Source organism: Miniopterus schreibersii (genome assembly GCF_964146895.1).
Source record: "Miniopterus schreibersii genome assembly, chromosome: 1".
NCBI lineage: Eukaryota > Metazoa > Chordata > Mammalia > Chiroptera > Miniopteridae > Miniopterus > Miniopterus schreibersii.
This window is the reverse complement of record NC_138101.1, coordinates 41,298,622-41,314,047: the sequence shown is the minus strand read 5'-3', so window position 1 is coordinate 41,314,047 and position 15,426 is coordinate 41,298,622. Positions and strand designations below refer to the sequence as shown.

Below are 15,426 nucleotides of genomic sequence, written 5' to 3'. Positions count from 1 at the left end.
AATCAACATTTTATTCCATGAAACACAATTTGACCTCTAGGCCTAGGGGTGACCCTTCTATGGAAATGAAACTGGAAAGAATGGGTCTGGGCTGCCTGTTCCTCCTTCAGCCAACTAAGCAGGGACAAGGTTGAATCGTACATAAGCGTTTATGGCAATACTGCTGGAAAAATGGGAGAGCAGAGGGATTTGTCCACAATCTGCTCTGTCCTTACTAGTTTGCTGACGATATAAAGATAAGAAAGGCTGCATGCAAGGGGGAGGCTGGGGTGGGAAGATGGCTGGAAGATGTGTGGTCCCTGTGTCTCCTTTCAGGATCTTGAAGTCTGATAATGAGGTATTTTTCAGTGGTGTTAAAACCCAGCTGCGGCAGTTCCTGGGACTTGAGAATGGTCAGCATTCCTGAGGCAAACACATGGGAGGTGGGGGGGGGGGTGCGGTCAGGGTCCAGGCACAGCAACCAAATAAAAGTACATCCTGTCGTTTGTTTTCAAACTGCAATTTCTTTTCTGAGCAATGGACCCACCCAGGCCCAAGGTGTCTCTCTTCTTTTTAGCTCTTTTTCTTCTTGCGGCACATCCTCTAATTCCCCAGGGCCTGTAAGAGAACCTGGTATCGACAGTTAGTAAGGTGAATAATCATTAAACAGCTAGGGTCCTAGTCCCATTAGGTGCCCTCCCCCTTTTCACAATCGTGGTCAACAGAGCGTGAGGGCGGCTCTGCCCCAGAACGGCCTCCGCTCGCTCGTGTCCCGTTGCCCGCAGTGACGCGCAAGACTAGCCCGCGCCAGCCGTGTGGTCCTTTCCGCCAGAAGACAGTGCCGCGGTTCCGACTGGAAAGGTGCCTAGGACACATGTAGGCCCTAGGAAGGAGTTCACCGTGCTGTCAGCGATAATGCCCCGCGGTGCAGGAAATGGGACGTTTTTCTGCTGTGAGTAATGAAAGATAAAACGAAGGAAACTGAGTTTGCAGGTGGGGTTGAAAATGCTAACTGGGACGGACGGGCCAATCAAATGTTCGCACCCCAGACGGAACTGCGCCTGGTCCTAAGGGATGCTGATGAAAACAGGGCCGGCCGGCGACCCGAGCCTGGCCCTCCAGCCCGTGGCCGCTCGGGCAGCAGCGCCTCGCTCCTCGGTGAACAGAAGCCACCCCAAGCTTCACGCAGTACACATGAAACAAGCCCCGCAAGCGGAAAGGAACGCAGAGGCGCACGGGCGCCGACTTCTCGCGGGAGCAGGCCCCGCCGCCCCCAGCGCCGCCCGCCGCCCGCCGGAAAGGGGCGCGCTGCGCAGCAGGCCGCCCAGTGCCGCGTGGGGGAGGCGGGACTTCCCGTCTCCTGCGTCATCTCCAGCGCGACGCGAACGTCACTGGCTTGGCTGGGAAGGTCAACAGAGGCTGCGGGCGGGCGCGCGCCCACGTTCCGCCCCGGGCATGCGCGCGGCGGCTTCCGCGGAGCTGTGCCCGGGGCCCGCGGAGCCCGGTGAGCCCGCACCTGCGGCGCGCATGCTGTCCCGGCTCGGCGGGAGGCGGCTGCGGCCGCTGCCCGTGCTGCTGCTGGGGCCCAGGGCCCCGCCGGCCTTGCGGGCCGAGCGCTCCGCTCCGCCAGCGCGCGCGGCGGCCTCGGCCTCGGCGGCGGGCCCGGGCGGCTGGTACGAGGCCCTGGCCGGCTCGGCGCCGGTGCGGGCCGCGGAGGAGCTGCTGCTGGGCGCGCACGGCGCCGCCGGCCTGCCCTGGTGGGGCAGCATCGTGCTCACCACCGCGGCCCTGCGCGGCGCCGTCACGCTGCCGCTGGCGGCCTACCAGCACTACGTCCTGGCCAAGGTGAGGGCGCGCCCGCTCCCCGGCGGCCGCCTCGGGCGGGCGCAGGGCGGGCCTGTCCTTCCCTTCCCCCGCGGGGTCTGTTCTCAAAGCACAGGGGGCCCTAAGCTCGCCTTTCCGGGCGAGGTAGGTCGGTAGCGGGGAGAGCGCGGGGAGACCCACGCTCGCCGCCCTCGAGGGCGCAGCAGCCCGTGCGCGCCGTCTCCGGGCGCTGCGTTTTCCGGCTGAGCTGCGGCGAAGCCGCCGAGCGCGCGGTTGGTGACGGGACGCCGGCCCTGCCCGCCTCGCCGGGCCGCTCGCTCCCCGGGAAGTTCGGGTAGTAATGCCTCTCCGCCCCTCTCCCGGGCGAGGAGCTCGAATCGCAAGTGTTATTCAAAAGTAAGACTTCAAAAAAGACGGCTTTCATATTTTAAGATTATGGTCATTGGGGGAAAAACACCTGGAAACAAAACAAAGATTCATCGGCATCATTAAGGCATTGTGCTACTTTACAGAATTTTCACAGGGCAGGTATAAATGCAAAATTTGAGGGACTTTGTTGCTGTCATAGAGCATATTAAAGACTTAATAGACTTCTATTTTCACCCCGGGGAAATCCAGGGATGAAACGTAAAAGTGAAGGTACAATTCTCACTTAATCCATACATTTACCCTGTGAAGTAGGTACTGATACACATTTTATATATGAGGGAACAGGATCTGAGAGGTTAAGTAACTTGCCCAAAATCACACAGATAAGTGTATAATCTGGAATTTGAATTTGGTTGTAACTGAGGATATCTTAAGCAAATTAACATTTTATGCTTAGACTTAGGGTTTTTTGACATGCTCAGTAAAGCACTTTTTTTTTTAATTACAGAGAAAGAGAGAAACATCAATGTGACAGAGAAACATCAATTGGTTGGTTGCCTCTTCGACCCACCCCAACCAGGGCCAGGGATTAAACCTTTTGGTGTGCACTGAAGAACACTTACCCATTGAGCCACACCAACCAGGCAGAAACCACATTTTTAAATGAGTTGAGGGAATAGAAAATAAAATTTTGAGTGGTTATAAATAAAGATCATTTATGTGCTCTTAACAAATTATACTTTTTATTTAGCTAGGTGGAAAATTTGCAACCAGAAATAAAAAATATTGCACAGCATCTTAACCAAGAAGTTGCAGTTCGTGCAAATCAGTTGGGATGGTCCAAAAGAGTTGCCAGGTGAGCTATTTCTATGCATATAAGACCATGAAAATATATATAATGTGTAAGTGATAATTATAAGTTTGGGTATTTTGTAGCTTTAGCAGCAAAGACTTTTTTTACTCTTTCATATGTTAATAAGTTTATGTGGCATGATAGTTTTATTGTTTTTATTTTTTATTTGTTGATTGTAGAGAGAGAGGAAGGGAAAGCGAGAGAGAAAGTTCCACTTATTTATGCATTTATTGGTTGCTTCTTGTATGTGCCCTGACTGGGGATCAAACCCGCAACGTTGGCATATTGGCATGATGCTCTGACCAACTGAGCTACTCTGCCAGGGCTGGTATGGTAGTTTTATGTACTGGACTGAAAGCGAGGAAGTAGAGAAACAAAGATAAGAGGGGCAAGTTTCTTATTCTTAAGGGACTCCAGCCTACTGAAAAGATCTGCAATCAAATAATGACTGAATTAAGTACTATGAAAAAGGTTTTGTGCAGGGAATTGGGTCATTATGGAAAGTCAGGGAAGGCTTAATAGGGTGAAGATACTGTGCCAGTCTCTTGGGATTTTAGTCAACAAATGATACAGGTTATTTGCAAATTTTACCTTTTTGAAAAGATACAGTAGGCAATAGCCCACAGGAATAGGGAAGCAGAAAATGTGAACGTCATGATAGAAGCAACTGGATAGCCAGGGTGCTGTCCATCCACTGTAGTTATCCTGTGTAGTAATGTGCCTGGGTTCCTAGGAAACCCTTGCCTAAGGGTGCTTGAACATGCTACAGTCATCCACTGGGAACTTCTAAGCTGTCCTGCTTCAGTCAACCTAAGCTATTCCTTAATTTCCCAAATCCTAACCCTTACTGTACTGTGACCTAGTGTTCACCATTTCACAGCAATGAGAATATATATATATATTTGAGAAATACATGAGAAATGTATATATATGGTTAGCCACATATTTTTATCTATATAGGTATAAATTGGCCAATTATCTTCAATATGAAATTGCTTTTCTTTATTTAGTGTTAAAAAGACCTGACATCTAAAAGCCATTGTGATAGCTTCATGTTTTTACTCAATAAAGAAAAAGTTGGCAGACCTGTAGTTTTGAAGTTTTACTGATCAGAGAAGTCTTAGAACTATAGCTCTAGGCCAAAAGAACAGATTTGTAGCTGCTCACCTGGGTTATAAATGCAGCCTAGATAAGTCAGTGGCACTCTGCTGACGCAGCACTGGCAGGATGATTGTCCAGCCACATCCTTACACAAATGGGTGGCTTTTTTGGAAGACACATCTAAAGGTTTCCTGCATTTTCATTGGAATTGAGTCTTGAAAGGTGAAAGGGAGTTTGTCAGGTGGACGTCCAAGATACTGGGTTGTCCACACAGATGATATAATAATTTCCAAAGGCATGCTGATGTAGAAGTCTGATTTCTTGGATGACCTAAGTAATTCAGGCACCAAAAAATGCAAGTGTCTATAAAGGAGTAACAGGAGATAAAGTTGGAAGAGTAGGCAGAGGCTAAATTATAAAGAGCCTAGAATGTCGGTGTGTACTCTCTTAATTCAATACACTATAATTTGAGTAAATTCAGAAAACCTATTGAATGCCTTACTTTTATACAAAACATGCTGTAAGAGATTGAGAGATGAATAAGACCCAACACTTGACCTTCAAGGAGGCTGTAGTCAAGAAAGTGGGACTTAAGAACAGGAATAACTAATATGCCTAACAGAAAAACGAAGAAAATCTTCATGAAAGAGAATTGAAGAATGGAGACCATTTTGACAGGCTAAGAGCACGTACAATACAAAACCACATTGCTACAAAAAGTATATTCAGGGACCAAGTAATTGAACTTGGCTGGAATGGAGGGATTTGAATAAAATGTGCGTTTTACCTTTAGTATTTCTGATAGAAATTGCAGTAATACCATGTTGGTAGTGAAGCTTCCTTTGTTAAAGCCTAATTGACCAAAGATCACTGTGGAAAAAGCCTGTAGTTTCACATTAGATTTATTGAATTGTTATGTAATTTGTGTACATTGCTAGAGAATTTTCAGTAAAAGGCTTTATTTACCTTTTATTTAGGCAGCCCCTTAATATAGCTTATGACAATTAAAAATTCTACACAAATCCTTCAGCCAATAACCATAACTTGGCTATGTTTGTGCCATGGTTATGAGGCAGTAGTAGTAGTCAAATGACATTTTCTCTTTTCCCCTCAAAATAGGCTCACTTATCTACAGAATATGCGGAGACTCGTTTCAGAGCTATATGTTCGGGATAACTGCCACCCTTTCAAAGCCACAGTGCTGGTCTGGATTCAGCTTCCCATGTGGGTCTGCATGTCTGTTGCTCTCCGGAATTTTAGCACAGGAGCAACACATTCAGAAGGTAGTTATTATAGAAGTCTATTTCCCCCACATAAGTTCTCTAACATTGTCTTTTACTCTAAAGAAAAAGAAAAAAAAACCCATACTTTAAACATAATTAGAATGTTTAAACCAATCTTCTTTATAAAGGTTGTAAATATAGAATTTAAAATATTAAGTGTAAGCAGACTAACTGTGTTGAGAAAAATCTAGGAAGGACAGTGGTAATACTACTGAGAGATCGTAATACAATTAGTGTTATAATTTCATAATTTGTTTTCCTAGCCAAGAATTGTTTTTGTTTGTAAACTTAAGAGAACAGAATAGGTTTCACAGTTATAACTGTAAACATTAATTAAGAAACAATAGGAACTAAAGCATTTGTTTCTTTCATTTAAAGGCATTTCTAACCAGAAAGTAATCTGAATAGACTTGAAAGAAGCAGCCTTTGGCTACATAATTATTTAAATTTAAGTCTGAAAAGATTACTGCTACTTTTTGTTGTGGTTGTTAATCCTCACCTGAGCATATTTTTTCCATTGATTTTTATTTTTTTATTATTTTTTTAATCCTCGCCTGAGTATATTTTTTCCATTGCTTTTCAGAGAGACTGGCAGGGAAAGAGAGAAAAACATTGATGTGAGAGCGACACATTGATTGGTTGCCTCCCCCACTCACCGTGATGGGGGCAAGCCTGCGGCTGAGGTACATGCCCTTAGCTGGAATTGAACTCAGGACCCTTCAGTCCACAGGCCAATGCTCTAACCACTGAGCGAAGCTGGCTAGGACTTTCCATTGATTTTTAGAGAGAGCAGAAGGGTGGGAGGGAAGAGAGAGAGAGAAACATCAATGTGAGAAAGATCCGTCAATTGGTTGCCTCCTGCACCAGCCCCGACCCAGGCCAGGTTGGGGACCAAACCTACAGCCCAGGTATGTGCTCTTGACTGGGAATTGAACTCGTGACTCCTCGGTACTCAAGTGATGCTCTAACCACTGAGCTATCGACCAGTGCACTGCTACATATTTTTATTCTAAGTCTGTTTGCTACAGAAAGCTGCTTGCCTCTTTCTCAGTCCAGGTAGGACTGACTTGTGTTGTGGAATGAAAATAGCCCGAATAAAACCAATGCAAGTCTTTAGTGTGAGGGACACCTTATTGGAATTATCATACTACTTATGTCTTGTATATTTCCTTCTGCTGTTACTAGAAATTCTTTTATTTATAAAACTTTCAGCAGGTTTTTCTGTTCAGGAGCAGTTAGCTACTGGTGGAGTCCTATGGTTTCCTGACCTCACTGCACTAGATTCCACTTGGATTCTGCCTGTCTCCGTTGGTGTCATCAATTTAATAATAATAGAGGTCAGTGGTTTTAAATAAGATTGTTTGCCATTTAAATTATTAGGATTTCTGTTGTTGTTGTTCTGACATATAATATAAATATGTTTGAGTCTTAATTCCAGCTCAGATCTAGAATTAAGCTTGGTTTCTGGTTGCAGATCTGCCATTGACAAACTGACTATCTTGGGCCAGTTCCTTAACCCTGTCTAGGGGACAGAATGTTCATAATTAAAATAAGAGAGCTGAATTAGAACACTTCAGTTAGAACACTATAATCTCTTTCAGCTTTAAAATTATATGATTCTAATACATTTAATTTTTATTTATTTATTTTTATTTTTTTTACTTTTGTTTAAAATATTACACATGTCCCTTTTTCTCCCCCATGACCCATTCAACCCTGTCCCACCCCCCTCCCCAGTCCCTCGCCACACCACTGTCGGTGTCCTTGGGTTGCACATATATGCATATAAATTCATCGGTTAATCTCTCTCCCTCCACCCACCTGCCCTCCTCCATCCCTCTGAGATTCGTCAGTCTCATCCATGCTTCCATGTGATTGAATCTATTCTGTTCATCAGTTTATTAAGTTCTTTAGATTCCACATATAAGTGAGATCATGTGATGTTTATCTTTCTCTGCCTGGCTTATTTTGCTTAGCATAATATTCTCCAGGTCCATCCATACTATTCCAAGTGGTACAAGGTCCTTCTTTACAGCTGCATAGTATTCCATGGTGTAAATGTCCCACAGCTTTTTTATCCATTCATCTACTGATGGGCACTTGGGCTGTTTGCAGATCTTAGCTATTGTAAATTGCGCTGCTATGAACATAGGGATGCATATATTCTTTCTGATTAGTGTTTCAGGATTCTTAGGATATATTCCTAGAAGTGGGATCACTGGGTCAAAAAGCAGCTCCATTTTTAATTTTTTGAGGAACCTCCACACTGTTCTCTATAGAGGTTGCACCAGTCTGCATTCCCACCAGCAGTGTACTAGGCTCCCCTTTCCCCACACCCTCGACAGCACATGTCATTTGTTGACTTGTTGATGGAGCCATTCTGACAGGTGTGAAGTGATACCTCATTGTGGTTTTAATTTGCATCTCTGATGATTAATGACATTGAGCATTTTCTCATGTGTCTCTTGGCCATCCGTATGTCCTCTTTGGAGAAGTGTCTGTTCAGGTCCTTTGCCCATTTTTTAATTGGGTTGTTTGTCTTCCTCTTGCTGAGTAGAATGAGTTCTTTGTACACTTTGGAAATTAGCCCCTTATCAGATACATCCTTGGAAAATATGTTTTCCCAGACCGTGAGGTTCCTTTGTAGTTTGAGGCTGTCTTCTTTTGCTGTGCAGAAGCTTTTTAGTTTGATGTAGTCCCATATGTTTATTTTTTCTTTTGTTTCTCTTGCCCTAGGAGATGTATCAGTGAAAAGTCCACTACGTGGGATGTCTGTGACTTTACTGCCTATGTTTTCTTCCAGGATTTTTATGGTTTCGTGACTTAAATTTAAGTCTTTTATCCATTTTGAGTTTATTTTTGTGTATGGTGAAAGTTGGTGATCTAGTTTCATTCTTTTGCATGTAGCTGCCCAATTTTCCCAGCACCACTTATTGAAGAGACTGTCTTTATTCCATTGTATGCTCTTGCCTTCTTTGTCAAATATTAACTGACCATAATGGCGTGGGTCTATTTCTGGGGTCTCTCTTCTGTTCCATTGATCTGTATGTCTGTTGTTGTACCAATACCAGGCTGTTTTGATTACAGTGGCTTTGTAGTACAGTTTGATATCTGGTAAAATGATCTCTCCCACTCTGTTTTTTTTTCTCAAGATGGCTGCAGCTATTCGCAGTCTTTTTTGGTTCCATATAAATTTTCAAAATGTTTGTTCTAGCTCTGTGAAATATGTTGTTGGTATTTTAATAGGAATTGCATTGAATTTATAAATTGCTTTGGGTAGTGTGGACATTTTAATGATATTAATTCTTCCAATCCATGAGCATGGTATATTCTTCCACTTGTTTATATCTTCCACTGTTTCTTTTTTCAGTGTCCCATAGTTTTCCAAGTACAGGTCTTTTACATCCTTGGTTAAGTTTATACCTAGGTATTTTATTTTTTTAGTTGCAATGGTAAATGGTATTGTTTTTTTAGTTTCTCTCTCTGAAAGTTCATTGTTGGATAAGAATGCCATTGATTTCTGGGTGTCGATTTTGTATCTAATACATTTAATTTTGTGATTCGCTTTTGGTAAAGACAGTGATTAAGATGCCTATTCAGTCTGGTTTTTATTCCCACAATAGATTGGTAATTTGTATATATGTTTAATATGTACATTTGTAGGCAGGGAACAGAGTCAGTACCTGACTGCCATTTTTAGTTATGTGACCTTAGGAAAATCAGAACTTCTTTATAAGATGGGTTGGAAAAGCATGTACATATTAAATATGACCTCTCAGCCATGTCTTACTATTATTCCATGTTCCTTTACTCAACAGTTTATGGGAAGCATGCCTTTAATTTCATAAAGAGTTGTTCTCAAACTCAGGAGAACATAGACTCTTTGAACTGGAAGAAACCTTAGAAGTGATCTATCTCAGCTGAGCTCTCTTAGACCTCATGTCCACTGGTCTCTGAGAAATCTAAAATACCCCTTATTTTTTTAGACAAGAAAAATGAAGATGATGCCATAAGGTGTCGGGTGAAAGTTTCTGGAGGAAAGACTCCAGCCTAAGTGTGTGGTCTAAGTGTATTTCCCTAGGAGCACCTAACAGTCTTGTGAACGTTGTTGGTACTTTGTGAATATTTGTTAGAAGGAAGGGAGTGATAAACACAGGGTCACCATGGATTAATGTCAGTCCTCTAGTCTTTCATACCGTCTACTAAGCCAGTATGTATACGTTTAATAAAAAAAGCTTATTCTTACTTAACATACACCATGTTTCAGTCACTATTTTAACAGTTTACATTACTTAACTCATGTAATTCTTGGACTAACTCTGTAAGTACTATTCTTATGCCCATTTTAAGGTGGAAAAAGTGAGGCACAGAAAGATTAAGTAACTTGTGCAAAGTCTCATGACCACTAAATGAAAGGCTGCCATGTGAACCTAGGAAATTTGGGCCTAGAGTCTGTGCTTATAATACTAGGCTATACTCTGCTTAAATAAGTAATTCATAAATTATAGCTGCCTTCCCTCACCTTGGTTATTCCCCTTAATCCATGTTGCCAGATCACAAACCTTTGAGTTTGCCAAGTTCAAGTTTTTATTGATTTGGGAAAGAGAAGAAGGGAGAATGTGAGAGAGAGAAACATCGATTGGTTGTCTCCAGCACACACTCCAACCGGGGACCGAACCCACAACTCTGCCATGTGCCCTGACCAGGAATCGAACAACCTGCAGCCCTTTGGTGCACAGGATGACGCTCAGCCAACTGAGCCACACTGGCCGTGGCCATCCTACCTATTTTGAAGGGACTTTGTCTTACAATCTTTAAAAAACATTAACTTGTAAAAAGTATGCTGTGATTCTGTTTAATATAATTGAATCTCTTCTTTACTGCCATTAATTAAAGTTACATTTAAGACTTCTGCATAATTATTAAGTTTTATAAAAGATAGATGATCAACCAGATACATTTATCAGTGTTTTATCTTTAATTTTTTTTTTGCTTTTATTAAAATGTAAGTGAAGGCCAGTCAAAAATCAGTTTGTGGGTTTTTTTTTGGTTTTTTTTTTTTTTTTTTTTTTTTTTTGGAGAGAGTGGATGGGAGGGGGAGAGAGAGATAGAGAAACATGGATATGAGAGAGACACATTGATTGGTTGCCTCTGCACAGCTCTAGTGGGGCTGGAGATCAAACCTGCAACCCAGGTAAGACCCTTCGGTGCGGTGTGTGGGCCCTCACACTAACCCCGGAGCCACACTGGCCAGGGCTCAGTTTGTGTTTTAAAGCTTGTCTATTTTAATATGCATTTTAATAATCACAGTCTGTGTATGTATTCTCCCCCTTCAGATTTTTGCTCTACAAAAAATTGGAATGTCTCGTTTTCAGTCGTATGTTACCTACTTTGTTCGGGCAATATCAGTGTTGATGATTCCGATTGCTGCGACCGTACCTTCTGTGAGTAAGCACCAGCATTGTGTGCTAAATCTCGTTTGATCTTAGCTTCGTCTGACTGGGATTCTGCCTCTTCTACTGAGCTTTCTCTGACTATTCAATTCCTTAATGGTTTCTGAGTTTTTCTATAAAAATTAATTTACTGTCTCTATCACCAAATGACACTTAAATATTTCTTGGATTGGTTGATCTTTTATGTGAATGTGTCTTAACTCTTCTATTAAATCAACCTCTTTTTTCTTTTTACAATCTTGCAAAGTACCTTGCACATTACTGTGAACAAAGTATTTGCTCTGTTTGATTAGTTGATATATTGAATTCTTTCTGTCTACATAGACTGGGCCAAAGAATTTAGCACTTACAAAAGATTCAAAACTTTGTGCCAAGTCCATATGTGTTCATATGTGATATTGTTTAACCTTAGACAACTCTTTATGAGATAGGTACACTTGTCTCCATCTATTTGTAATTAGACTTTGATAGAAATAGAAAAAGAAATGGTTATGTTTGCAGTTATTTCATATCTTTAGTCTTTTGCTTATTTCCCATGGATAGTGCTAAGAGGGCAAAAGTTATGTCAGGTATAGCTCTGTCTTTGCTAAGAGCCGACACATAGACCATAAAGTAGAATCCATTTGTTGCTGATAGTTAGGGTTATATCAGCACATATAAAAGTTTTTTGTATTTACTTATCTTAGGAATCTGGAACAGTATGTTTTCAGCATCAAAAATGTATTTTTAAAGCTGTTCCCTGGACATAATATTGTCACTAATCTTGTGTAGAATAAGTAAGTTATTCCACATTTCTTAAATAGACATCATAATGTCTGTGAGAATTAAAGAAATAACAGCAAGTGCCTATTACAGTAATTTTCATATAATACTAGTGTCATAAAATACCCTGTAAAAATAGAAAAATACAGATTCATGACATTTGAGGGGAGAAATAATACCAGTTATAACTGAGGAAACCCCCAGCTCAAATAAAATAAGAGCGGTAAAGTTTCAATGAGGGACAGGATTCAAAGTGAACAAGATATCTAAAAAAGTGTGTTAGGTACCCAAAAGTTTAGTTAGGAAGCTTAATGTAGAGCTGATGTGGCAGCTATTGGGAGACATGAGCGACCTGGCCTGCCTCTCTCTCAATGCTCTGTCATCCACTGTCCGTAATTTCTTTCTTTCTTTTTTTTTAAAATTTTTAAAAAAATACATCTTTATTGATTTTAGAGAGAAGAAGAGAGAGATAGAAACATCATTGATGAGAGAGTCATTGACTGGCTGCCTCCTCCACACCCCTGACTGGGGATGGAGCCCACAACCCAGGCATGTGCCCTGACCAGGAATCAAACCACAATCTGCTGCCTGGATCCTAGGTTGACGCTCAACCGCTGAGCCACGCCCGGCCAGGCACAGTCTGTAATTTCTGTCCTTCAGGCCTCAGTGTGGCCGTGGTGGCTGCTGGAGCTTGTCGTCTGCAGGAGTAGTAAAGGGTGCTTCATGTGCAGCAGCCCTTGGAAGAAGGCTCACCGGATGTCCCACGAACACTCACGCTTACATCTTAGTTATGTGGCCATACCTGACTGCCCAAGAGGCTGGGAAGCAATCCTTTTTTTGTGAGATGGCAGTATACTCCGCTAGAAATTAGGGCTTTATTGCTAAGGAAGAATGATTTTTAGTGGACAGCTTGTAGTCTGTAATTGAGTTCAGGGTACTTTTTGCTTAGTGGATAAATCAGATGGTGATGACAGCTAATGTTTAGGCAACACTGACTTTGTGCCAGGCACTATTTAAAGCGGTTTGCATATATATATATTAGTGCATATAATTTTCCCAACAATGCACTGAAGTAGGTGCTACTGTAATCTCCACTTTAGTGATGAGGAAACTTAAGCATAGAGAGGTTAAGTCACTCATCCAAGGTCACTCATCTGTTAAGTGGCAGAGTCTTAACACACATCCAGGAAGCTTGGCTCTTGCTCTTAACTACAGTGGTAATCTGCCTTTGATGATGAGTTGCTTTCTGCTCCTAAAAACTTGCTTTTGGAACAAACGCAAGTGCTTACTATGGGCCACACTGTGCTTTTCCACTCTATGTGAGTTATCTCATTGATTCTTCACAGCAACCTTCTGAGATAGGTATAATCCTGTGCCCATTTTATAAACAAGGAAACTGAAACAGAAGAAAAATAACTTACCTGAAGTCAAAGAAATGGAATTCAAACTTAAGCAGGAAGACTCCAGAGCCTGGACTGTACCACCACATAGTCATGCCTCTGGGTTCTGATTACCTCTGCTGCCAAAGAAAAGTTTGGAACAGGTGTTTGTATGGGATTGTTTTGGGAGGCTGCAGAACTTAGTCACTGACCCACTGACATCAGTCTGGTTGATGGTACAAAAGAACTGAAGATAGTGCTGAGACTGTAAGTTACAGAAAAAGGCAAAGATAACACATTCCTGACTATCCTTAGCAGCTGGTTACTGGAAGGATTTTGTAGATAGGTGACTACATGGAGGAAAATGAGGCCTAGGGAGGCTGAGTTTTCCATCATAAATGGCTGTGCCTCCAGGACCCTGCCTCCAGTGGGGCAGTTTGTCAGGAGTCTTGGTGGGGAAAAAACTTTTAAGTGCCAAAGAAGGGAGGCGAGACTGCTCTCGGCCCCTGGGAGCTAATCTCTGGCATCCACTTTCTATCATGAATACCTCCCTTTTTGCTTGCTTTTGGCTTTTTGGTCTTCCTTTCATCCTTTCTTACCTGTTAGGTCCATCTCAGTTCTCTGAGCAGCTGCAGGTCTTGTTCAGTCCTGGTGTACCTCTATTTACAGAGATTATAATTTTCTTTTGTATTGCCTGCCTGTCTCTGAAGCTTGGTATCGTTGGAGAATGAGAGGTGTTACCATTCATGTCCTTTTTTTTTTTTTTTTTATAGTCGATTGTTCTCTACTGGCTGTGCTCCAGCTTCATGGGCCTTTCACAGAATTTGCTGCTGCGTTCTCCTAGGTTTCGCCAACTTTGCCGGATACCATTGACCAAGGGAGATTCAGACACTCCTTATAAGGACCTCTTTGCTGCCTTTTACATCAAGCTCATTTCAAGAAAATAACATACTTTTCAGCAGTTTTAAAACAGTTACAAGTGTCACTACCACCTTAATACACTTAGAGATTTATTCAGATATGATTTAATGTGCCTTTATTTAAAATCATGAAGTCTGTAAAGTACTGTGGGTTAAAATATAATCCAGTTATATTTGACAATACTTAAAATCTTTTAAATGTTAGAAATGTTGTATGTTTAATTGTATTGTAAGAATATATAACTTTCTGGTTCTGTTTATAAAATTACAACTTGCTAGAGGTGGTAGAAATTTGGAGAACAGGACTAGATACTGAATGACATCAACTTGTACTGAACAGTCCCACACATTAAAATTTTGTAAAACAAGAGAATCCAATGAGGTGATTCTTAAAATTTTGGAGGTGTGACTGATCATAGACCTGTTTGAGCATCTGATAAAACTATGGTTTTCTCTTTAGAAAAATCCTCAGACTGACAACATGGGGGCCTTCATTGGCCACTGCCCTGAAATGCCTCTGGTAACTCCTGGTTAAGAAATCGTATTCTAATGGAACATACATTAGCAATGAGTTAACTTGGGGTTTTTAAAAAAATGGACTTGAGATACATGGTGGCAGAGCAGTCCATGCATGCAAGAAAGTACCTAATATGGTAGGTGGTATGGCCTCTCAGCAGTGCTCTGAAAGAAGACAGGTGTGTATATTCCTTTTCCTATGGTTTAAGAAGTCTGGAATACAAGGTATGGAACTAAGTACTACTAGAGACCAAAGTGGAAAATCGTAAGCAGTAAGCTTGTTCTGTGAAAGGAGGACAACCAGAAGGGGCTGCCCTTTAGGGAGGTGATTTTATAAACTTGTTTGTTTGGAAGGATTAAGTACTCTAATGGGTTTAAACTATGGAAGATGTTTAATATAGGAAAAATTGACAGATAATATAAATTGTGGACCCAGTTGTTTGCTTGTTTAACTCAAAAAGATGATAAAATTAATTCTGGTTGAGATATTTAGGAATAAACTTCACAGGCATTTGAGAAGATTATAAATTATAAATTTTCACTAAGTTGAAATATGAATCTGATTCTGAGATGCCCTCTATACCATCTTACATTTTACAATAAAATGAAAACGAAAGTGAAATCAAGTAGGCATTTCTTGAGTGATGTCTATTATGTCTGACCCATTTTGGTTGCCATGTTATTGCAACTCACTGAGAATTTAGAGGTAGCAGTTGAGACTAGGTTCCCTTTTTCTGACTTCCCAGCCCTGGTTTACAACCGCCCTATTGAGAGACAACCCTGCTTCCCTGTAAAGGAATCGACATTTATGTACATTCAGTCCTCATTCGTGGATTTTGTGTTTGCCAATTTGCCTACCCACTGAAATGTATTTGTAAACCCCAAATCAATACATTGCTTTTGATGACAGTCTTGGACATACACAGAGTAGCAAAACATTTGAGTCACCTGAGGCACGTTTTCCCAGGAGGTAAAACAAAGCTGCAT

At 41.8% G+C, this 15,426-nt stretch overlaps 1 protein-coding gene and 1 long non-coding RNA gene across 3 annotated transcripts; one reads left to right on the top strand and one right to left on the bottom strand.

Annotated features, from left to right (window-relative positions):
- On the bottom strand, positions 1 to 1,277 carry LOC308550249. Its single transcript, XR_013997862.1, has 3 exons — positions 1,024 to 1,277; positions 527 to 929; positions 1 to 402 (listed from the first exon to the last, which is right to left on the bottom strand). It is a non-coding gene; the product is annotated as an uncharacterized lncRNA (long non-coding RNA).
- A 125-nt stretch (positions 1,278 to 1,402) lies between these two features.
- Positions 1,403 to 15,362, top strand: COX18 (cytochrome c oxidase assembly factor COX18). Of its 2 annotated transcripts, none has more exons than XM_081123856.1 (6): positions 1,403 to 1,824; positions 2,928 to 3,028; positions 5,246 to 5,409; positions 6,622 to 6,746; positions 10,746 to 10,853; positions 13,777 to 15,362. In XM_081123856.1, the coding sequence occupies exons 1-6, from the start codon at positions 1,435 to 1,437 to the stop codon at positions 13,948 to 13,950; spliced, it is 1,062 nt and encodes a 353-aa protein (XP_080979982.1). In that variant the 5' UTR covers positions 1,403 to 1,434; the 3' UTR covers positions 13,951 to 15,362. The 2 variants fall into 2 exon arrangements, with proteins under 2 accessions (XP_080979982.1, XP_080979983.1); XM_081123857.1 differs by having other exon boundaries at positions 1,456 to 1,824; positions 6,625 to 6,746.
- Positions 15,363 to 15,426: the final 64 nt, after the last annotated feature.

Excerpts from the sequence above, each read along its gene's own strand:
- COX18 (XM_081123856.1), top strand. The coding sequence starts at position 1,435 with ATGCGCGCGGCGGCTTCCGCGGAGCTGTGCCCGGGGCCCGCGGAGCCC. Across the intron at positions 1,825-2,927 it reads AGCACTACGTCCTGGCCAAG|GTGGAAAATTTGCAACCAGA; the intron begins GTGAGGGCGCGC and ends TTATTTAGCTAG. Across the intron at positions 10,854-13,776 it reads TTGCTGCGACCGTACCTTCT|TCGATTGTTCTCTACTGGCT; the intron begins GTGAGTAAGCAC and ends TTTTTTTTATAG.